The sequence below is a fragment of the Ailuropoda melanoleuca genome, chromosome 9, assembly GCF_002007445.2.
Source record: "Ailuropoda melanoleuca isolate Jingjing chromosome 9, ASM200744v2, whole genome shotgun sequence".
In the NCBI taxonomy this organism is placed as follows: domain Eukaryota; kingdom Metazoa; phylum Chordata; class Mammalia; order Carnivora; family Ursidae; genus Ailuropoda; species Ailuropoda melanoleuca.
The window spans coordinates 7410069-7434396 of record NC_048226.1 but is presented as its reverse complement, the minus strand read 5'-3'; the positions used below and the strand labels follow the sequence as shown (position 1 = coordinate 7434396).

The 24328-nt window shown below is 44.7% G+C and overlaps 1 protein-coding gene across 2 annotated transcripts in view; it reads right to left on the bottom strand.

Annotated features, from left to right (window-relative positions):
* Positions 1-979: 979 nt before the first annotated feature.
* NTRK3 (neurotrophic receptor tyrosine kinase 3) overlaps positions 980-24328 on the bottom strand; it is a 388753-nt gene continuing 365404 nt past the window's right edge. For both annotated transcript variants that reach the window (XM_019799995.2, XM_002919550.4), the window contains 2 exons: positions 20097-20255; positions 980-17023 (listed from right to left, as the gene is read on the bottom strand). In XM_019799995.2, coding sequence (XP_019655554.1) covers positions 16838-17023; positions 20097-20255 — 345 coding nt within the window. In that variant the 3' untranslated portion in view covers positions 980-16837. The remainder of the gene's footprint in view (positions 17024-20096; positions 20256-24328) is intronic.

Genomic DNA, 24328 nt, shown 5'->3' with positions numbered 1-24328 from the left:
GCTGACACACCCTGAGAGGGGGACATAAGAGGAGGAGTGCTTCTAATAAAAATGCTGATAAACGTCCTACAAGGCACAGGTCAGCCAACAGAGAATTCTTTGGTCCAAAACATCAACAGTGACAAGGTGGGGGAACCCTGCCTTAAATCTTTCCAAACCTCTGTTGACCTGTCACGATTGAAATTACAACATGAACCTCTCTGCCTCTCTCCCACAACCCATCTGTGCTTTTGAAAGAAATTAATGGAAAGAAGTCTTGAAATTTCATTATAGGAAATACATTATATGAAGGAAAGGAGGAAAGATGTGGAGAAAGGAAGGGGAATTGGAAAGAAAAGAAAAAAGAGAAGAAGTTTTAAAGTAATTAGGTCTTCAGGTACATGGGTGGCTCAGTCGGTTAAGCAGCTGACTCTTGATTTTGGCTCAGGCCATGATCTCAGCATCCTGGGACCGAGCTCAGCATTGGGTTCCACATTCAGCGGGATGTGTGCTTTAGATTCTCTCTCTCCCACTGCCCCTCCCCCTACTTGAGCTTGTGCTCTCACTCTCTCTCTCTCTCTAAAGCAAATAAATAAATCTTCAATTAGGTCAAAGAATCCTAAAATCTTTGGGATAAAAGAACATCCAAGAGAACACATTGTATGCCACCTTAAAAATGTAACTGGAATTATTGTAACTAGGAAGTTAAATAATAGCCTATTTGGAGTGACAGGAACAGCACCGTGACATAGAGCTGGGCCCTGCCTCAAATCCTAAATGTGTGTATGTTTTCCTCGAAACACTCATCTCAATCCAATATTCACCTTAAACTTTGTGCAAGCTACTTTTACGTTCAGCAAACCAGGGTCCCAGCTCCTAAGATGGTATTGGATCCTAGAATTTTTGCACACATTTGGACTTTCCCAAATTTCAATCTACCTTTAAAGGCAACACACTTCTCTACTAAATAATGAATCCAGATTAAACAAGGGCATTCATGTTTTATACTTTATTTGAGAAGAGACCCTACATAAACTATGTCAGGAGGATACAGGTCTACACACGATTTCATCAATCAATAAATGGAGTCGTTAACATAACATTGAAGATATGATACCATGAGGGAGACAGATGTATGACCAAGAAGTATTTACAACTATCACATATGATATATTTATATTGGAGATGGATATATACATATATACATGTACATGTGCATATACATACATATGTCCATACATACACACACATATATACATATATATGTATAAAATGTTTTTAAGCAAAAACCAAGAAAAGAGTTTGCCTTCTTGTAGCAATTAGCCATTTGAAAGTGAAGAATGGTTGGTTTTCATTAATGTCATGGTGTTAAATCTCCGCCCCCACATTTAACTTCAACACTGATAGATTCCAATGAAGACACGTTTGCCTTAGGATGGAAGCATGAGGGTGAAGAATGGGGTGATGGGTACGGGGCTGAGTGAAGGACATGCACAATGGGAGAAATGACCTTTGGTGATACCATTAAATCATCCTTTTGTATTAAACATAAATTATTAATACAATTTAAAAAAATAATTTTCTGTTTTCTTTTGAGGTTGGGGAGGAAAGTAGGGTGGGGTGGGAAATAGAGAAAGGGAGGGCACTTGCCTTTTCGACACATCCCTTAATATCAACTGAGAACACATCCCCCCTACCCTGGGGCCATCTTACCAAGTTAGAATCCATATTTTTTTGCATAAAACACACCTTTACATAAGAATTATATTTAGACCATGAGCCTCTTCTCCGAAGGCAAATACAATCATTTTAACTAAATTGATTCTCTAAGACTTGCTAGGATGCAAATAAACGTAGCATAGCCAATGGATTTACTTGTCATAAAGGAAAAGAATGGAAAAAATAGTACCTCAAGGAAGGGGTTACTATTAGTAAAACCCAGATTACTAAAACCTCAGTCACCCATTTAAGTTAACAACTTTGGGATCCAGATGATGGGAAACAACATGATCAGCACTTTCCAGTGGCCTGGGGAAAAAATAAACAAGAATCATGACGGAATATCTCTAAGTCATTAAATAGAACTGAGGAACAATCCTTTGAGATTAAAATAAAGGATGTAAAATCCAGTGGAGCACACCTCAGCTCTGCTGCTGTCAAGGTCTCTACCATGAATGGTGGCTTGGACGTACTATAGCCACTGTCGAACATTTTCCAAGCCATGCCACGTTTTGCCCCTTATGCTCTACAAGATTAGCTTGGCCTCAGAACAAGTGTGTGCACGTACCACATGTCCACATGCCATGTACACCACTGTTCAGCAGTTGCCATTATCCAAGTGATGGTTCCGATGGTCAATATATTTATATAAACATTGGGAAACACGCACAAACACATGGGATCAGACAAGATATAATCACTTTACATATATTTAGTACAGAAAGCTTAGGGATAGGGGTGAAAATCAGCTATAGCAGCACCTAAACTTCATTTGCAAAATTCTTCTCTGAGAATATAACATCCTGCTAGTCCACTGAAGTTGGTACCAGCTGATTTTCCAGATATTGAAAGTTCGCTGCACAACATCAGCCTAAAGATAAAGGGACATGTAATGTCCAGTAGGAAACAAATCAGTGTACATCATTTACACGGCAATAAATCCTTCATTTCCCTTGAAATAAGATATGTAAAGTAGCACTTAGTTTAATACAAGTTTTGTTCTGCTTTAGACCTAGCTGTAAAAAGCCATTCATGCAAAAAATTACCTCCAGTTTTAGCTGGATATTTAAAGGACACTTCTCCTGAAAACAAGTCCCTTTCACATAGGGAAGGGGGAAATAATCCCACTCAAGACAGCCAGTGTTGACTGACAGTGGAAAATACAAGACTTTGGTGTTTGTAAGGGCATTTGCCTTAAGAACCCAGAAGTGGCACTGAGCTCACCTCTAAGTAGGCAGAGGGCTAGAAGTGCCCTTGAATGTTGTAGGAATTTTCCAGCAAAAGTACTGAGAACCTCCATACGATTTTATTCTCTGGTCTGTTCCCTCCTGAGGCTTTCATTGGCATCACCTCTACATCTACAGTTGTCTGCTTCTGTATCTCCAGGCTCAGACCACGTTTCTCCCTGGCCAGCCATTCATCTGTTTCCCACCAGTCAATCTGCAATTCTTTCCTCTCTGTTCTGAGGAAAGAAAATTTCTCTTATCAAGCTTTCCAATAGCTGTTGGTCTTTCATTTACACATTCTTTCTAAACAAAGATTGTTCCTTGATTTCAATATAAAACAAAGTTCCTCCATCCTAAAGGACTCGAACAGACAATGTTTGACCCTGCTCTTCCCTAATTGTCACACAAATAATCTGGAGGAACTCATGCCTTTTTTGCATGGCAAGTGTGAGTACTGAAATGGGACACCCTCAAGAGGACAAGTCACGGAGGGGAACGATGGCCTCTCCTCAGACCCACTGCAAGGTTAAAAATCACAGTTTCATTGAACTTGTTCCTGTGATATCTGGCTCTAGTCTGCTGCTACAACTTGATTTACCCTAAGAAGAATATCTTATGGTCATAGACCACTAAGTGTTATGAATAATGATAAGCAACGCTGAAGATGGGAGGAAAGTAGAAGAGAGGATATGGGGGAGTGTTCAGAGCCTTAGATGGTCCAGAGGCAATTGAAGTGGAATTTATTTAACATCTGTGAAATAGAAGATAGTATTTAAGATGAAATCTGCAGTGACTGTCTTGCTTTCCCAGCCCTGGGGCCATCCTGACAAAAGCGAGGAGGACACAGCTGATTAGTTAAGAGAAGACAATGCTACCTCTAAGACAGCATCTATGCACTATTGTGCTAAATGACAGCTGGCCAATCACAAGACAAAGTGAAAACATTTGCTTCTGTTATGCTCATTTTCCCAGGGCACCCCTTCAGTCTGGCTTGATGAAGGCTTTAAGGAGCCATTTGCAGTGTTAAAGGCAAAGTTAGCTCCTGAACAGGACTCAGGATTGAAGGGCGGCTGCTGGCATTCAAAGCATGCCCCACCCTGAGTCTCCAAAATGCCTACCAACAGCATCCCTGCCCCCTTTTCTGTCCCCAAAGCTCATAGCTTCTGTTCAACACCTGTGAAATATTGCCTACAATACACACAGAATGAAACGTAGACTCGTACAGCATGGGAACTGCACAGACATTTTTTAAAAGGAAGGAATTGCCAATAATAAGTTCCCCATGTGGGAGTTTACAAGTCAGTGGCGCCATATGAAGATTTTCTGCAGGGGCTTCCTCTGCCAAAGTGTGCCCTCCATTCACATCTAAGTGTCTTTCTTTCCACTCCTCTGAGCCAGGAGACCTGGCTGTGTTAGTCCAACCCCCATCATTTGTTAGCAAGTCAAGAATGTGACAGAAACAGCTACGCCACTAGGCTCAAAACTAAATAAAAGATGTAAGCACTGGAACTTAAGAATAAAGTCTTGCAGGTTGAGGCCCCAATGGATAAGAAGTAAAGGGAAAACCTACCCTTCCTTGACTGAAGGCCAATCAGGAGAGAAGGCGTGGGTTCTGTTGAAGGAAGTGTTTGCTGTCCCTGGTGCTGAAAACAGGTACCCAGGAATCACTGGCCGGCCAGAAACTGTGCCTTCATCAAAGTGAAAACTCTTTCAGCAGAGGCTGAATTTAAGTGGCAGATCCCCAAACATGTTTCCAGTGTCTCTTTTTATGCCATTTTAAATGAAAGTAGCCCTGAAGTGACCATTGTTTTCCTGCAGGACAGAGTTAATGCATTGCCATAATACTGGTGGAGAAGCTCATCCAAATTACCTTCCCATTCAGTCCCTACTAGCATATTCCCTCATGTGATTCAAGGACCCCCAGCTCTTGGAAAAGAAGCCTACAAATGGATGCAGCATGAGGGGCTGCAGAAATTGCCTACTGACTTCTTTTTCCTGATACTAATTATAGACATGGGATTGATTTGGCTTGCTGTGATTAAAAGTTCCTGAAGGAAATATTTGGGTAAAACTTTACCACATACTGGAACATGGGTCCCTGAATTCCTCTCCACCCCTAATTTTAGTGTCACATTCTGAGAAACTGAGCAGAGCTTTTACTATGCTCAAGAGAAGGTCTAAACTCATAATCATAACTACTTCTTAACTGGCCCCACCCCCTTTCAGCCAACACACACACACACACACACACACACACAATCTCAGGAAGTAAGACCTACTTGAGAAAGAACATGATTCTTCCCTTAACAGTACACAAATTTTTGCCAGAGAAAGCAGGACTGCTATTTTCTCTCACATTCAAAGTGAGAGTTTTCTTGTTCCAACTTGCTTTCTTTTCATTGTTTTTTGACAATGCCCTTGAGCTCACCCGCTATGGCCCACACACATAAACAAGAAGGATCTTTGATTCTGTGGGGCCAAAGAAAATTAACATGAGTCATTTTTGGTTGCTTCCAACTCCACCGGGCTTGAGGGAACCTTTGCTTTCAGACATGAACTATAATCAATCTTTTCTAGCCTTGAAAAGGAAATATCCCAATGGCCCCCAAGAAAGGCTAAATTCTCAGAGAAAGGAAAGTAGAAAAAAAATTGAAATCAGTTCTTCTTGTTCTGTTAACATATTAGATCAAATTTTCCATATCCAGTGAGTTATTTCTCAAACAATACCTCTGAAATCCTTAGGTAATCAGCCTTGTCACTAGGAAGTTACACACTGAAATGGCTTGTTCAAGGCAGACCCTCACAGTACTGTGAAGGAGGTCATCTCCTCGGGATTATCAGAATGAATTATGGAACACTGCCCCTGAACCAACTTGCCTTCTCCAATTTCACACCGTAATTTAAAATCCTAGTCATAACCCAATTTGGGCTCTCATTTCAAAGAAAGCTGAAATGCTCTCTGTCTGCTGGACAGCTACAGGGGGGAAATCATCCGGACAGAGTTCCAGCATGGAGATGTGGCTTTTCTATATAAAACAAACAAAAATTGAGCCCAGGGTAAAAAGAGAAAAGAGAAGCCTGGACTTGAGCAAAGTATTTGTGGATTTGTTAGGATTTCAGGTACTTGGCTCTATTCTGATTCCTCTCTGGAGTGAGCAAAGCATTTTTTTCCCCTAAATCGTGCATAGCTCTTAGTAGGTTACATCACACCTGGTTGTGGCTTGGAGAGGAAATCACACTCTAAAGATTTAACTTGCCAAGTAGTCACCATTGCAAGGTACTTAATATAGTGGCTGATGTTACAAACACCTGGGATTTTTTAGGGGCTGTAAATGACTTCACTGCTGTAACCTTGGCAATCTGGCCTCGGGATTTATTGTTGGGAGGGAGGAGGCTCATTTTCAATCAGATGCATTTCTCAGTGGAAATCCCACTCACACCTATTTGTTGGTGCTCAAGGCTATCAGAAGTGTGGTTTAGCATTTGGTCTTCACTCAAGCAGCTCATTCCATCTTAAGGTTATTTCCCCAGGTACAAAACGCTGGCCCCAGAATGAACGGAATAATGCTTCAGGATCGTTATCACTTCGCGTGCTTCCTGCAAGATTAGTTTTCCCACCCAACTTATAAAAGAAGCTTCATATAGTCTTCAGTTAAAAAACGTTACATTTAAATCTACAGAATCTCACAAAATCAACAATGGATGATACGGAGTTAAATGCAGCGGGAGATGCCATTTTGCTATAAAATGTTCACGGTTCCAGGCCTGAAAACAAAACCTACCAACGACCCCTCTTCCGTGACAAAGCCAAATGGGTAAAGCATCCTCTTTCTGCTTGTATTTTTGTAAAGGTCTTCCCCATCTCTCGATGCTCAATGGTCATTCAAAGAGGAACACGCCAGGGCTATGATCTAGAAATGAGACTGCAGGAGGGATTTAAGAAATTCGAAGGAAAAGCTGCTTGTGCACCTCAAAACAAGACACATTCCAGAGCCGTTCACAGCTCAGCACCACCAAACCTATTTGCAACACTCAGGGCCAGAGAGCGGGCTTTACCTATTCCAGGGGTCCTGTGGCCCTCACAGAGGACTCTGACAGCTGTGACCTCATTGGGTGCTCATTAGAACCCTCTGTGACAGGAAGGGGGTTGTTAGCAGCCTTTTTTTGTTGATTAAGAAACTGAGGCACGGAAGGGATCATGCATTTCAGCAGGAAGTAGAGCTCAGAGGTCCACTGTCTCCTGGGCCCATCATCTCCGTCCACCTCACCTGCCATCTTATCATAGACGGTATTTAAAATAGACCCCATGTCTTTCCTAAAGAAATGAAAGTGGAAAAAAATTAGAAATTGCATTGGCAATATTAAGAGGGGCCCAGAAAAGAAAACAACAATATTGAACCATCCCCAGAGTTATGGGGGAAAAAATGATATTTTTTAAAAATAGGGGTTGGGTTAGACATGATGAATTTGTTTGTAATAGTAAATGTGGATAGTCAGTCATAGTTCATTATTGTGTCTTCAGAGCCATGTCTAGGACAGAGTTGAAGCATCTATTGAAACATAATGAGCTGTGGACTAGAGGGCCAGCGTCCCGGTGATCTCTCCGGTGAGCTCTTCTATCTAATTGTTCCCTAAAGAAGGGCGCATGTTCTCAGGTTCATTTCTGTTCTTACGGTATAAACTTTTCTTGTGCTCTCACAGTAAAGATCTCATGTGAAAGAAAAAGCCTCTTATCCCCCTCAAGATTTAGATGCTGCAAATCTTTGTGTCAATATTACAGCCACTCCACTAAATAAATAAACACTGTGCTGACATGCACTCCTCTTTGGTAGGACAGAGAACTCACACTGGTCGGGGCCTGGAAAACAAAAATGAAAACCATGGTTTACCATTTATCAGTATATTTAACAGCCAGGAGGGAAAAAAAAAGAAAGAAAGAAAAAAAAAGAGCCACAGAAATTTGAAGGAAAAGCTATTTGTAGCAAGCTCTCCTTTCCCACCCCAGCCGGAAGGAAGGGATGACTTCAAAAGACAGACTTCGGCATTGTAATAGGCTTGTCCCAAAGCCTCTTGTGCAACAGCAAACTGATGAGGAGCTAATGAGGAGCTAATCACTTGGTCCTGTGGAGCTGGAAAGAGACTGACGGATGGCTGCGAGAGCACACTGTTTTCTTCTCCAGAAGCCTAGGCTCCATCACAAGTGGGACTGATGCTCAGGCTAGGGAAGAGGGACATGGGCCCAGAGGGCTTCCCGGACTTTTCAGAGATAAAAGCCGGCCTTTAAGGGGTGGAGTCAGTTCAAGACAGAGGAAGGACCAGAGGAGTTCAGAGCTTGGACGGCTTTCCACGGCAGGTGCAAGAGGTAAACTGACCGCAAAGTGGAAAGGGGGGTGACTCTGTGGGATGGGAGGTGTGCACATTTGTTCTAGAGGAGGCTTGAGAAGGTATGATTTAATGACAGCTGATCAGGGCAGCGGGTGAAGTAGATCAGCTTGCCCCGTCATTGGAACCAGAGAAGGGGCTGGTCTGCAACCAGCGGCCAGCTGCCCCCTTATACTAAGGACACTTCCACCTTGGGCCGGATCATCAAGGTGACTGGTGCACAGGCACCCACCAAGTGACACCCAGGCCAGCCTGCTCCTTTCCGACCTGGGATGCCTTCCATGTCCTGCGGGACATCTAACCTTCCCAGGGAAAATCGGATTCTTTCCCATCAAGTTCTGATTCAATCTGAATGTTTGAGCTTTCTACCTAATTGCTTCAGCTCCACGCTAGCTTCGGGAATCTGCTGGAACTCGTTCACATTGGTATCTGCACCTAGCATGTATTCTTCAAGCCAAAATTCAGTGCTTCCCCACCCCATCCCCCAAAATTAATTGAATAAGCTTCGCACCAAGGTTTGGTTTGGTTTTGTTTCTCTGAGAAAGCTAGTCCAGCCTTTAAATATGAAGGTTCTGAAAACTTAGATTTAGTCTATTTTGAAAAAACACTAACTACTCCGTAACTGATTCATAGTGGAGAAAGTCAAAGGCTGAGTGATATTTAAAAAAAAAAAAGAGAGATGAGCTATAGATAAGTTTAAGAAGCCACATGCCAGGAGCACACGTATTTGCACGCGCAGATGTACAGGGCTCAGTGGAAGAAACACAGAGTCCACATTGGCTTGTTGGATCGTATTGGAGCAAGAGGAGTATAGATGCATTTATGGGGGGGGGTGCTTATGTGCGTGTGTATACAAGTATCGTAAGTAATGAACATGAAGGATGAATGTAGTTTGTGCTATGTGAGCTCGAGCATTAGAACAAAACACAACACTTATAATTGCTTTTAAATAAAGTCATCAGCTTTGCCTCTATATGATTGGGACATTACTTGGCCCAGAAATCTATTTTCCCAGTCAATAACCACAACGTCCTTGAGCTGGAAGCTTTCATTTCTCCTAAAGAAATACCTAAGAACATACAAGGAGATGCTTACTCATATTCAAGGCAAGAGGCAAAGTAGGAAAAACAATTTCAGAGAGAATCGGAATCAGCAAAAGCCCAGAGGAATATGGTCTCTGGACTTGGCAGTATTCTCAAATCCCCAGGTAAGTTTCCCAAGACACCTGTGATGATATGGAGCCGCTCTAAGGAGTCTGAAGGTGGAGGAGTCTGAATTTAAGCGAATGGCCTTTTCTTAAGACTTTTGATGTAATTAATAGCCTTCAATTGCAGAGAACTTGTAATTTCAGCTTTGAGGTTTCCGCTGGCTGAAGGGTTTGGGTCATGCCGGAGCCCACCACCCCATAAGGAGAGAGCTGCCAAGCCGGGGCTTAGACGACATGTACACACTCTGTCCCAACCAGGAGGCGGAGGAGCTGGGACTGCCTCTCTCATAAGGAACATGGGAAACACCTGGACAGACCCAGGGCAAGCCCTTTGTCCATCCGAACCCACCACCACCACCACCACCCCCCGGCCACCTGGCTGCAGTCCTGATCTGTTGCACCCACTCCTAGACTTGCTGGACTGGAGGAGGGACGGGGGGCAGAGCAGGGCTCGTGATGCAGGACGCACTAATTCTTTCTAAACCATTTCACTTTGTGCAGCATCGAGATATGCTGCAAAGCTGTTTGTCATCAGCAGAGTGGCTTTCATGCCTTGATGTGCAGTCCCTGCAGGGAAAACCAAGACAGTGACAACCACTGTCACTTCCACTGAGCAGAAAGCCTGGCTCAGCACTGTGGTTACAGAAAGGTCGAAACTCCCTCTCCTGGGGTCAGATCCCAGTCCTGGCTTCTCGGCTCCTGGAGGCTAAGAGGTCATGGATGGAGTAAGCAGTGGGTGGGGAAGGGATGGGGGTTTGCTGAGGGTGGGGCACCGGGAGTTCCAGATGGGATTTGCGGAGATATACCACCTGCATCTCAATGAGCTTTGCAGTAAACTTCACTGCACAGAGGTTAATCTAGATGTCAACGTTGTCTGACAGCACCAAAATTACTCCGGGGCAGGGCTCCTTCACAAGTCTTAATATAACAGTCAATTCCATCCTGCCTGCAGGAAATGAAGGTTTTCTGCTTTGTGTGCCGAATCATTCAGCGCCAATTTTCTCACTGTTTGAAGTCCTAACTGTTTGTGGTCCTGGAATTCACCTCACATTAAGACTTTCATGGAGTTTGAGAAGCTGGATTGTCAGTCCCATGGAAGCGAGAGATAGAGCCAAAAGGGAAAAAAAGAAAGAAAACGTAAAAAGCATAAAAATGAAAGTCTTCTTGACTGAGATTTACTTCTCTTCTGCAGAAAGCAGAAATCAAATCACCTGGACCAGGTTTATTTATTCACTCCAGAGGTGGGCTCAGAGGCATCGGCTGAATGTCACATAGCTGTTAAGTGGAGATAGAGCATGGAGAGTTCTCTGAGAAAGAATTACAACATTGAAGGGAGCTATTCATTTGAGTATACACTCTTCTTAAATGAAGGAATAACTACCAGACCTAGACTTGAGTACCGGCATTTCTCGTTGGGCTTTTGGGAAACTGCATCCCTTGGTAATTAGAAAAAATTAATAGAGCTTACTGTCCTGCCTCTGTATGATGGGAAATAGCTCAACACACTGGGTTAAGACATCATCCCTACTGCAAATATCAAACCGGACCTTATTTTAAATTTGAAACTTAGTTAGCTAAAGAAGAAGGGGAACCTGAATTTTATTACTCTGATCAAGAATTCCAAGTATTTTGAGGGGGCCCTCAATCTCCACGGATCTCCTTGTGAAATTGGAAAGTGTCTATGTTGGCATGCCAAGACTTGGGCCAGAGACATCTCTTGTTGCAAAGTATAGAGTTTTGGAGGGCAGTCAAGGAAACTATGCTTGAGGAGATTACACCAAGGAAACAGAGACTCTATAAAAACCCAAGATTCAGATCCTCAGGGTGGAATGGCCTATGCTCACAGCAGAAGGCCTAACACCCAAACTAGTGACACAAGTGTTCACCACATCCACCACAGTCACCTTTCCAAAAGAGTATTATCAACATCTCACATTCTCTCTGTCCCATCCATCCTAGGGGGTGGTGGTACCTGCAGTCCAGGTGAATTCAATGCTGACCCCCAAACAGGATGTGTTAGAAACCATTCCTGCATGGTCATCTATCAGACTGTCAGGAGGAGAGATTTTCAGATACCCAGAATGTTGTCACCAGCATAATTCAATTCAGGGAGCACCCAGTGATCAAATTTTACAAGATGACAGATTTCCCAACAGCATCCCTCTGACGGGCTCTCTTAGGCTAGGCCATCTCTGAATAGCTCATCCCCAAGGAATGTAAGGCTCAAAGAGACCAAGCATCGAGGAATCCATCTGCTGACTCCAAGCAGACTTTCACTGAAGCCAGTCCAATTAAAGATATAGATACAAGCATACAATATATGGGGGCCTACATTTCCCCTCGGATGATGTCACCAGCACTGTTCAGCAATCCCAAAGCATTTTCTGGAGTCTATATTGATATCTAAAAATGATACAAACACTTGGGATTTCCCTTTAAAACCTAGTAAGTGTTGGCCAAAACATTTTATTTGGTATCAAAGAAAAGTCTGGCGCACCAGTGACTAAAAACAATGTGGCCACAGCACCAAGCCCTGGGCTGCAGGTGCCATTTCCTGTGCTAAGGCAAATGCCATCGAGTATTCTAGCTGGTTGGCTCTGCCAGACCTGACAATAGCCATCCCAGGGGCATGAGAGGGCAGTCCTCTAGACCATGGGTACAGGGGCTCATTCAACCAAGAACTATAGATGTTTCTTTGCTCCAGACTATAGGCAAAACACAGGGGACATCCCAAAGCCCAAGACTGCCTTCTGCGATAACCATACTTCCAGTGAGAGGATACTGCTGCTGTTTGGTTTGGCGAAGAGGAGCAAGGATGCCATTCGGCATTCCTGAAGGGAAACGGACTTCGGTGAAGAGTCCACAACTTAAAATGCTGCCCTCTTTCCAACTTCCTACCCCCCTTGAAATAGCATGTGAGGATACACATTGGTCAGTTTTTGAGATCAGACTGCCAGTGGCCTGCACAAGAGGGGGGCAGGCCTGTCTCCCTGTCTTGGGATCATTGCTGCCAGCTTAGAGCATGTCGGTGTGGAATGGAGAAGCTAGCAAGCTGAGCAGGAGAGCCTGTGGGGATCGGGCCGCAGCTGGAGAGCTGGTCTCATGGCTCCCCCTCCAACATCCCTCCAACCTAACGGTCACTGAGTCTTCCCTGCTTGCCTTCTATAATCAATTTCTTGCCCTCGGTAACTTTCCCTCTGCCCTTTCTTGACCTGCCTTTCATTTTCTCTCTTATTTCTAATAAGCAAGTAAACAAAACAAAACAAAACAAAACAGGTGGGACTAGAACAGACTTTCTTCTTTCTTTTTTTAACTGAGAGGGACCCTAAGGATATCTATTCTAACCTCTTAAATGTCTCAGATGAGAAATCTGATACTCTGAGAGATTAGGGGACCTGGCCAAGGTCACCTGGGTAACCAAAGGCAAAGCCCAACAGTCTTCCACACCACTGCACGTTCCCACCCAAGCTCCCAGGCATGTCCTGGCATGACCGACTCCCTTCTGCTTTTGAGTGGAGTCCCATGCAACCCCAGAAGCTGGCTGTCAGCTCTCTCGTTGGTGTTGATTTCATAGTATTTAGCACCAAAAATATTTGCACTAGTATATTCCACAAAGTAAGCATTGCTAGAGAAGAATGGTAAGGTTCAGCCTGAAGCCAGTAGGAGCAAGCTTCCCTTGGCTCCAGTGGGAAGCCTCCCTCCAGGGACGATCTGTCCATGATCTGCTGAGTGGAGGAACACCAGTCCCTCGTCTGTTAGCAAGAGAAGGCTTAGTGAGTCTCCAGACCCATTTAGGGGCCAGGGATATAATGAGAGGGCAGCATCTGGTTCACGCCCAAGGTCAAGAACAGGGAAGACCCTTGGCCATGCCTGCCTACTCCAAGGGGCCTCCTTGCAGGCCACTGTCGCTCAGTCCAGGAGGGGCTCAGGTGAGGATGACACGGCCGGCAGGTCAGCCTGGGTGACCTGGAGCTTCCAGCAAAGTTCACAGTGGGCTCTGCATCCAGCCACACCCTGAGAGCCGTTCTAGTGTTTTTAAACTGAATTTTGGCGGGGAGGGGGGAGAACGGGGTGGACTGGGGTGGCCACACTGGCTGATGGGATGTCATTTTAAGACTCATTTAACCACATTAAACTCTGAAAAGAAATAGATAAATAGGCCTTGGCCAGCACTTTCTGGGTGTGCAAAGAGGCTAGGGATGGGGAACAAGACCGAGTGTGCCCTGTGGGCCGAAAGTCACTTCAGACACTTCTCACTGTGACAGAGGCGCCAAGAAGGAGAGGAGTGTCTCATGGGACCCAGGCGTGTGCGGGCCCACGAGCCCCCAGGGGCAGCTGCCCCAAGGAGGGCCCCCCCCCCCGGCCTTCCAGGGCACTACTGAGAACCACACAGCACAGTGAGTCTGTGCTGGGAGAATCAAAACATGTCAGACTCTGAAGAGGCCAGAGACCAGCAGGAACCTCTCGTTTCACAGACAGGAGACGGGGACACAGGAGAGGAAGTCCCAGCAGCACTTCCCACCACAGGAGGAATACCGTCCTCTGCTTGCCCCCAGGGCCCTGGGCTGCTCCTTCAGCGCCCACAGTGTCCTACTCTCTCCCTCCCTCACCCTCCAAAAACCTTTTTATTTTTTTACCCGCCTTGACATAAAGTCCACATGTAGGCTCCTCACAGAGAGCACAACCAGGGAGGAAGAAAACCAGGCCTCCCTCTCTACTGCTCCTTGCTCTGCCGCCCTTCGTTCCTCTACTCTTTGGAGAGGCAGCAAGACCCGTCCCCACGGCCAGCACGAGGGCCTGTGCAATCTGACTTCGGTCTCCTTCATGGCTCCCCCACCCCCACCTTAGGCCGGGATGCCTTAGCGTCCTGCACTGAAAGCCTAACCTGTTTCTCATTCCCAGCTGCCCCCCGGCTTCCAGCCCCTTCCCATGCCGCCCTCTTCCCAGCCTATCAGGGACCATAAGGTTCTAGAAACACAGCCCGTGAGATGGAAGCCACACAGGGTCTGTGTTGGGGAGACTCTCCGGGGTCTGCTTTGGCAGGAACAGGAGCCTTGGAGCCTCACATCGAACCAGAAGACCCTTCCCCATCAAGCCCTCCACGAACAGCTTTCCCTCAGTTACCCTGCTCAACACAAGATCCCCTCCGTAGCTCGTCCTGCACTAACAGCCCAGGAAGAGACCCAGGGCCTCCAGGCAGAAAGACAGGAGGCAGAACGGCCATAGGACAGCAAAGGGTTCCTCTGACGTGGTCAATCCACCCAGCTCTCCTCGAAAGTCCTCAGGGTTGGGAGGCCGGTTCAGGGCCAAACCCACACCAAACTCCAGCTCCCCTCCCAGCCCAGCCCAGTGGCCTCACTGATCCCCGACTCCCAACCAAGGCCGGCAGTCCCAACACAGCTCTTTTCTATTTGAATAAAAACATTTGTTGGTCTTTAAAAAAAGGAAGCAAAACCACAAACACAGGATTTAGTCCTGAACCCCGCAGGGGCGGCCGCGCTGCAGCTGACCAGGCCGCTGAAGCTGCCACAGCCCCTCACACCAGGGCGGGGCGCAAGCAGGTCCGAGGCCCCCGAGGCTCCCGGGGGTGGCAGGGGAGACCAGTCTGTTAGGTAGCTCTGTGCTTGGGGGGAGGTGGAGGGGCCGGTGCGCTGAGAGGGGCCTGTCCTCTCTCCAGCAGGAGGGCTCTGTGGGGCCCGGCCGTTGCCTTCCAGTGCCATTCCGTTGTCACGTGTCCGGGAGGCCCGGGATCTGCCAGTGTTACAGCCCTCAACAGCCGCGGCCAGGACCCCAGCCCAGAAGCCTCATTCTCTCTCCCCGGTCAGGCTCCGTCCTCATTCAGATGCCAAGCCTGCAGCCGTGGCCGCGCAGTGGGCGCCTCCCGGAGAAGCCTCGGCCCTTCCCCCAGCCCCAGGCCACAAAAGCGATTTTTCAGCCCCTGAGTGTTCACAGCAAGCTCAAAGGCAGATGCTTCAATCCTTCCAGGGGCCGGAAACGTGAGGAGAATGCCAAGGGGCCGGTGCAGGTGCCAAAGAGAGTCTCCGCTGCCAGCCCTGCCCAGTCCACTCCGTGCTCTCGGGAACAAGCACTGCCCCACGCTGTCGCTAGTCCTGGCTTCCTTCGCTGGCAGTGAGGTTTCCCTGGGACGTGCGAGAGGCCCAGGAAGTGGGGGCTGACGATCTAGGGCAGGCAGGACGAGACACAGACGACACAGAGGGGCACATCTTATGATGACCTGTGAGGAACGAAGTCTCCTGCTATTGGAACCCTGCTGTGTCCACATTCACAGGCAACATGGGGGGGTTCCCTACGCCCCCAAACTCTCCAAAGGCCTGAATGTAGGAGGTGGGGCCAAGGAGTCTTTCCAGTGAAGAATAGATGGGAGGCAGTGCCTTGACGGGGAGGGTTCAAATTTCAGCTTTTTCTTCTGTGGTTAAGTCCAGAATGTCCAGCTCTTGAAATTCAGAGAATGAATGACACACCTCTTTCCAACCGAGGAAGGGACTTGAGCATGGTCTATACCCAAGACGGATGTGGTCCACTGTCACCATGGTTTTGGGTCTCGTCGGGTGTCCAGTGTTCAGCGGTAGACGCCCTCATTGACTTCCAAAAGCATCAGGACTCTACTTTCTAGAATGGACAAACTGGAGAATTGTCTTGAAGTGGAGGAAAGGCGGAAGGCGTGGAGCAATGGTTAGGGGAGACGTGAGGCGTTCCAGAGGCCCCCCCAGGCCGGTGTTACTTCCTGCTGCATCCCGAGCGCAGTGGACGCAGTGAGCCCATGCACCTGTGCAGCCCTCGGGGGTGGGGGAGGGGTAGCGCACCTGTGCGGGTCATCACCTGCACGCAGTGATTTGCACTCCGCCCCAGCTCCTCTGGTCCCAGCGTGAAGGCTGTCTCTGCGTCATCAAGGTCTTCAGCCCCGAAAAGCCGGAGCCGGAGAACCACAGGGCCCAGCTTCAGTCAAAGGGAACTTCCATTTGTGTTCATAAGATTTAAGATTTTCTGAGTTGTTGTTACAGTCTTATGGTTTCTGTATCAGCAGTTTCTCTCTGTATTAGAGAAGGTATCTCTCTGTGGATATAGATAGATAGATAGTTAGATATATAAATATATATATATATATATATATTCGCCAAACTGCCTTACAGGGTTTTTTCTTTCACTTTGTTTTTTCAGTGTTGTATGTGTAGCAGGCACTTGAGTTTATATGAAGATGTTCACTTCGGTCAGGATGGAAGAAAGGAGTGTGAGGTGGACGAGGGGCGATGTGAGGCCAGGAGAGGGAGGCCACAGAGTGCGCGTCCGTGACCACGAGCCGCCGCTAGCCGAGGATGTCCAGGTAGATGGGCGCGGCTTTCCCCAAAGCGTGGAGGACTTTGTAGATCTCCTTGATGTTCAGCCGCTGCTGGGGCTCCCTCTGCCAGCACCCCAGCATGACATCGTACACCTCTTTGGGGCAGACCCGGGGCCGCTCCAGCACACGACCTTGGGTGATGCACTCGATGACCTGAAAAAATGAGGAGAACCAGGACATGAACATCCAAAGCCCCTGGTCCCGGGGCTCCCACCCAGCGGCAGGGGGACAACATCTTGGAGGAGCTTTGGTACAGAGTCGGGGTGCCTGCCTGCACAGGGGGAAGCCTGGTCGGAGACAGCACTCTCATCCGTCCTGGGCAGGCTTCCAGTTGGCCGTGCCCACCATTGCCCTTTGTGCCCCACCTCTCGGGCCAGGCCTTCACAGACTCCCCCACACACTCTACTCTGTACTTGACTCCTCCTTTCTAGTCCAAATCCCATCTGGATGCTGCACAGCATTCATTGCCACTTGGCAGTGGGGATTGGCATCTGACCTGTCCCTCCTCCTCTTATGAGCCTGGGTGACTTTGAGACCCCCTTGAAGGAATTCTGCACCATCCGGCCCCTCCATGCCTCCCTCCCCTTAGCTCCCACCTCCTGGCCAGCTCCCTTCCCACTCTCAGCCTCTGTGCATAGCACCAGGCTTCCCTCTAAGCCGCCATGCGGTTCCCTTTCTCGGCGAGGCCCCTCCTCCCTCACTGTTTGCACGAACCCCGTATCTGGCCTCTGTTAAAGTCTTCACATCAGGACTACTGCTGGATTCACCACCACCCAGCTGGGTGGCCAGCACAGGTCAGTGAACATAAGAGGGCTTCAGCGGCCTCATCTGGAAGACAGGGATCCCATATGTGCCTGGACTACCTCCTGTGTCGTCGTAAGGCCCATATGAAGCCAAGAGCATAAAGCATGGCCCGACATACCACAGGGGAGGCCCTAAGAAGAAAAATAAATCATGTGTGGCTGTACCAACCCCAGCTGGCCACGTAAGGACCAAGCCTGTAATCTGCGGTTCATTTCCAATTTCTCAAAGACACTTCTTTGCTGACATTGAACATGTGACTTTTCAGGTTTTCACCTTCCTTGTCTTGGATTTGTTTTTAACATCTCCCTAACTCGATCATTATGAAACCCTGGGCAGCTTCCCCCACACTCCAGCTTCCTCATTCAGAGGTGAGTTGTAATGATAAAATACACAGACTCATGTCCAGTTGAATGCCTCCAGGGTCTTTGCCCCCCTCAGTCTGTGTTTAGTTGGGCAAGAGAGGTGCCTTTTGTCTCCTTTATCTCCCCATGCTGTCCCCAACAGCGCCCTGTCTGGGGCGTTGGCTCATGTCACTCTGACCCGAGGACAGCTTGTCAAGCCCTCGAGGTGTCAGCACTCTCTTGGTCCTGTTCACCCTGGGGTCGGCACCGGCCCACGAGGCTCGTTTCTGTGCCAGACCGATCAGTCTCCAGCTGCTCATATTCTCTGTTGTTATTAGAGCCTTGTTTCCACACTCCATTACCTTCACCTCCACAGAAAGGGACCCGGCTCAAACTGTGGCAGCTGCTAATGCCACGATCAAAAGCACTCGCTAGTGTCTCATCCGGTGTGAGGCTCACTGGGTTGTCAACCTCCATAAAGAAACCCATGATCAGTGGCTAACGGTACTTGGCTGCTCTGGGCTTTGGAGAGGGACAGGTGCCTGGGGGCAGGAAGCCCACCTTCCAGGCCAACGCTTCACCAAACTGTGTTAGAAATGAGCAGAAACACCTTGTTGGCTACTCTGAGCTGGCTTGGATCTCCAGAGAAGACCTTCTGCTGTCACCAATAGTGCCCTCCACCCAGATCCCCTCTTTAATGGGGCCACCAAACTACACGGAGGCTGTACTCTGGCTGTTCTACTCATGAGCGTGCATGTGTGTGCAGGAGTGTGCACGTGTGCATGGACGCGGGTAGGTATTTGCACAGATGCGTGGACATGTGTGCATGTTTGCATGTGTGTATGTGTGTGTCCCATGCCCTAAGAAAACAGCAACAATTTTTTTTTAAAACACTGCAACAAATGGGTGCTGATACATACTCTTTTTTTTTTTTTTTTTTTTTTTAAGGTCCTGAAAGTGTTTGTCCTATTTCGGAAAAATTGGTCAAGACTCACTCAGCTTGAGACTGATCAGATGCTACAGATTTAAAGAAATATCTTCTTTTCAGGCCCTGAAACTCACTGTTTAGGGCACAGGAAAGGAAGGAGAAATACAGCTTCCAAAAACAAAGATGCTTTCTCGAATATTCAGATAAGATTGCGATATTAAAAGGCCCTTGTCTTCATGTTTTTGTAGACAACAGAAGACCATAAAAATAACTGCAATTTCTTATAGGTCTGCTTGGTTGGGAATCTGAGCCCGTTACTGTCTATGAACCATACTGAGTTCTCCAGGGCAACATGAGTCTGGTCCAGACATAAATGAGAACCGCCCCGCCTGGCTCCTTTGGAGGCAGGCATCCCATGGCCATGGCCCATGCCTTCTCCATGCCACAGAAGCCCCCATCTGAGTCTCTCCAGAACCCCAAGCAGTTCCCTTCCCTTTGCCCTGAATCTCTACAGGTATTCATGCAGAACGTACTGAGTTAATACAGCTAAAGTGCTTAGAAAAGTACCTGGCACTAAATGTTAGCTGTTGTGAAAATTCGATCACTGGTCTTTTTATTATCATTATAAGTCAAAATTACGAAAGCATATAATGTGTTTATTATTATTTTGTTTACTATCGTGAGCCCTTTTATTCCTGGAGGTCCACACACAGCTCTATCAATAACGTGAAATTTGCCTTCCCCATCCACCATTCTCTATACATCCCAGGCCTGGCAGGCCGGAAACCTTTGGGAATCCAGATTCTTTGGGTGTTTCCACAAGATGGCACAATTGAAAAACTCAGAGTTGTTCTTTGTTTTCATCTTCCGTCTTCGTGAAACATTTGTGATTTTTAAGTGTAGCAGAACAAACAGATCCGTGACTTGCATCTCAATTTAGACATCTGATTTCATGCTCTCCTGACAATTACACCACACTTCCTACAGCTCTAATGTTTTTCCTACTGAGAAGCTCCCCCTCTTGCTTATACCTACACTTACCCGCTAGCTCCAAACACCACCCCATGTTTTGTACGCTATGTCTAATTCCTGGCCTGAGATAACTCCTATCAGCCTACCCCAAATGGAGGTTCCCATCTACCCCCCTCTGTACCTCTGTGTTTGAGAGCTGGAACCATGGCTGCTTTCCATAGGTGAAGATCTCCCAAAGGATCACCCCAAAGCTCCACACGTCGCTCTCCGTGGTGAACTTCCGGTACATGATGCTTTCAGGGGGCATCCAACGGATGGGGAGCATGGTGTGTCCTCCCACCTAAAAGGGGTCAAGACAGAGGCACACAGAGAGTGACCAGATGGCCAGAATCAGTCATTGCCTGCCTGCACTCTTCGGAAGTAGATGCACTCTCAATGCGTCTGATTCTAAGACAGCTACACTCATGTCAGAGGCTCAGTGGGGTACTGACGCCCAAGGTCTACAGTACCGGAGGCAGCTAGAGTAGCGATTAGAGATAATCCCTAAGGGAAGGCAGGTTCCTTGGCATGGAGTGTAAAGAAAGATCACAAGATGATTTGGGGTGGGAGAGGTTTTAGAATCTAGTACTATAGTGAACCCAACCTTGGAAGGAGGTCCAGAGGGAAGTCAGCAGAATCACTGAGGGAGGCCATCAAGGACCTGAGTATTTGCAGACATCGAGTTGAACTCCTTGGCCGAGGTGGTTAAAGCACAGTATTGTCCAAGTGCTTCTAATCTGTAGAACTATGACTTCTCCTTCTATCTGACAATCCTGAATTTCTCATTGTAACTTATGACTCAGTGTTTCAAGTGAAGGGGACAGGGAAGTTCCAGACGTATGGAAGACCACGTGCTCGTTAGAAATCAGGTAGACGAAAGAGAATTTACGACAGTTCTTAGTGACATCTCAAAGGCCAGTGAGAAAAGTCTCCTTTAAAATAGCCTAAGGAGACCCATCTGTTGGTCTACAGATCTGACAGTCAAGGACAAGAGGAAGTGACTGACATTCAGGGTACCCTTTCCTGAGAAAACATTAGGGAAATCCTCACAGCCCAGCAGGCTAGAGGTATTAGCATAAGTGGAAGAAAATTTGCAGCATGTTTTAAAAGTCAGGAACTCACTGCATCATTAGTAAACAGAACATCAGAAATGGGAACTTTTGGCTCATACACAGAATTTGTTGTTAGAAAAATGCTTGCCATCGATAGAGCTCTCTATAAATGTCCTGATGAGCTATTAATTAGAAGTTCTCTATGGTGGGTAAGTTGGAGGGGATAAGGATAATGAACACTTAGGAAAGAATGACTTATTGGAAAATGGGCAATCTTATTTCTAAAAAGGAAAATGATGTTTGCCTTATCTACTTGAAATATTTTAGAAGATAAATGATGACAAGGATTTGCAGAAGCTGTTTTCAACCTGGGATTTGATAATCAAGACAGCTCTGTGTCATGTGTAAAGACAAATGAGGGGGTTTCTTTCAGACAAGCAAAGACTCAGAAAGTTTACCACTCACAGCCTTTCAGAAAATAAAGGCGCAAAAATTAAGTGAGGATTACTCCAGAAAAACAGAAAAAAAAAGAATCTAAAATAGACAATGACTGGGAACATAAGGAATAACGTAGAGCATATAAGTCACAAAAACGCAATTTAAATCTACATAGTTGTTGCTAATTTGGTAGTAAAATGTGATGCAATTACTAATAAAGCCTTCCTGTAAAATAGAGACGTAAAGTAAATAATGATACTAATAATGCTGAGAGTGCCACGACTGCTACTATTCACACACTTCTCTGGAATGAAACGTTCAGATAATTCCAGCCATAAGCACACAGAAGAGTAGGAAGAGAAATCATTAAAAGCCTGGCAAAGGCTTTGTCTTTTAGGGAGGGCAAGCAAGTGTACAGACACTCATGACTTGTTGATTATAAGAGCTTCAATTTAAATTTGTTTGCTAAAATATTTAAGTGCCTCCTAGAAGAACAGAAATAGTACATGTAGCTTCCTAACCAGTTTTTAGAAAAGGGAACCAAAAATCTCTAACCAATACCAAAAAGATGACGAGAAAGAGGAATGGGCTAATGATATTGAAGGCACACTATGAAAAAGAAGTTCAAATAATATCTTTGCATATAATTTATATCTTTTATACAAAGATAATATCTTTATAATAATTTGTATATAATATAGACACTATACACAAATGGGTTATACTGCCTCTTAAATAAGAGAAAATTTATGTGAAAAAACTCAAGATGTGTGTTATTTAGAGAAGACGTGTAGAAGAAAAGGGCAGAAAATATTAAAAATGAAAGAATGCAAAAATACAACAATAAAAGGAATAAAGAATATGTATTAAATACATATATTTGAAATACACAATATCTGATTTAAATGTATAATATTGAATATATAAAATGCTGACAATTAAAACATGTGGAAAAAATTTAGAATGCCAAGAATTAAAAGTTAAAAAAGTAATGTACATATTTCAAGATGGCAAAATTCAGCATTATGATAATTATGAATTATTAGGTTCCAAGTAACATAGCAACAAAAATATACAAAGAGTTAAAATAGGATATAAAGCAAAGGAAACTGACAAAATACCATTATAATGGAAAATTGAAACACTTCTTTCACAGTGGACAGATCAAGAAGACAAGACAAACAAAGACACATTTTGAAAAAACAGATCACGGTTTTAATTGATAGATATGAGTATTACGATTGTGTGTCTTTCAGCCTCCATAAAAAGTTGAAAATTTTTTTCAATTATCTGAAACAATTTATAAAACCAATCACATATTGTACCTCAAAGGAAAGCTGAAATGCCAAGAGAAAAAATACAGCAAACATAAAATAAAAATGAGAAACATTTTCTGTGCCAAATAGAAGTTCACAACAAAAGAATAATTTTTTAAAAGTTTCTCTTTGGGCAATTAAAAAACTATTTGGTAAAGGAATAATTGAAAATTAAATGTAAAAGTATTTATTATGATAATTAAATCTGTATTCATTGAAACCTATGAAATACAGAGAAAGTTATTTTTTAAATTATAACATGTAAGCACTTATTTTTAAAATAATAAATTAAAATGTGGTTCAACAACAAAAGGCAGTAAAGACCTACACGACAATAGAAAGAAAGAGCAAATAAATAATAAAGATAAAATGAGGCAACTAATGAATCATCGAACTTTACATCAGAAACCAGGGATGTACTGTATGGTGACTAACATAATATAATAAAAAAAACATTAAAAAAAAAGATAAAATGAGGAATTAGTATAAAAGAAAGCAAAGCAAACCAAAAGGGAAAAAATTTTAAAAGGAGACTATATCTACACAATTAATCGGTAATATAATCCTTTGGCAAGGTTAATAAAAGACATAGAGGAGAAAAATGTAAAAATGTTAAATGTTAAAAATATTACAACAATTAACTTGGAAATAAAGATGTCATAATTGATTTACTAGAAAAAAATAATGAAAAAAGAGAGAAGTAGAAAGTTCAAACACAAAAAACAATTACAATTGTAGTAAAAATTCTATACATTAAAAAAGTACAAGGTCCAGATGACTTTTTGGGGTAAGTTCTACTAAAATTTTTATCCTATTTATACTTTTCCAAACCAAAAAATAAAAAATAAAAAAGTTAGAAACTTTCCCAAAGAAAGTTCCCAAAACTTTCTGTAACTTGAATACTTCTGATGATAAAATCAGTCAAACATAGTATATAGCCTTAAATACATGAGTACAACCATAGATATTTTATCTATATATGTGTAAAATTATCTGTTATGAATACAGCCTCCAAATATGAATAAAATATTATACTGAATCAGCAAGATATTATAAGAACTCCATATTATAACTCAATAAGATTTATAACAGAAGTGCAAGAATGCCTCAGCCTTAAGAAATCTAGTGCTTAATTCACTAAATTAAGAGATAAAAGAAGAAAATCCATCCTTTCAAAAGATGACAAAATTTTCAACACATTTTCCTGATTAAATGGCCAAATTCATTAGTAATAGATGGTAATTTCCTTTATTTAACACACTGACTATTATATGTGCTAATAAAACTTTAGAAGCATAGAAAAGTATCTTCTATCGCTGATTGTACACAATACCGTTGAGATGGTCGTAGCCAATGCAATAAAGCAAAAATAAAAACAAGGTAGAAGCATTGAAGAGTCAAAAACCATTGCATGCATATGATTAAGACTTATTCAAGGTATTTAACTAAAAAGCAATTAGCATCATTATACAATTTAGTAAGCCACCCAGATATAAAATGAACCTAGAAAAATCAAACTATCCTCAGTAGTAACAAATTCAATGGAAAATAAGATTGTATGTATAACA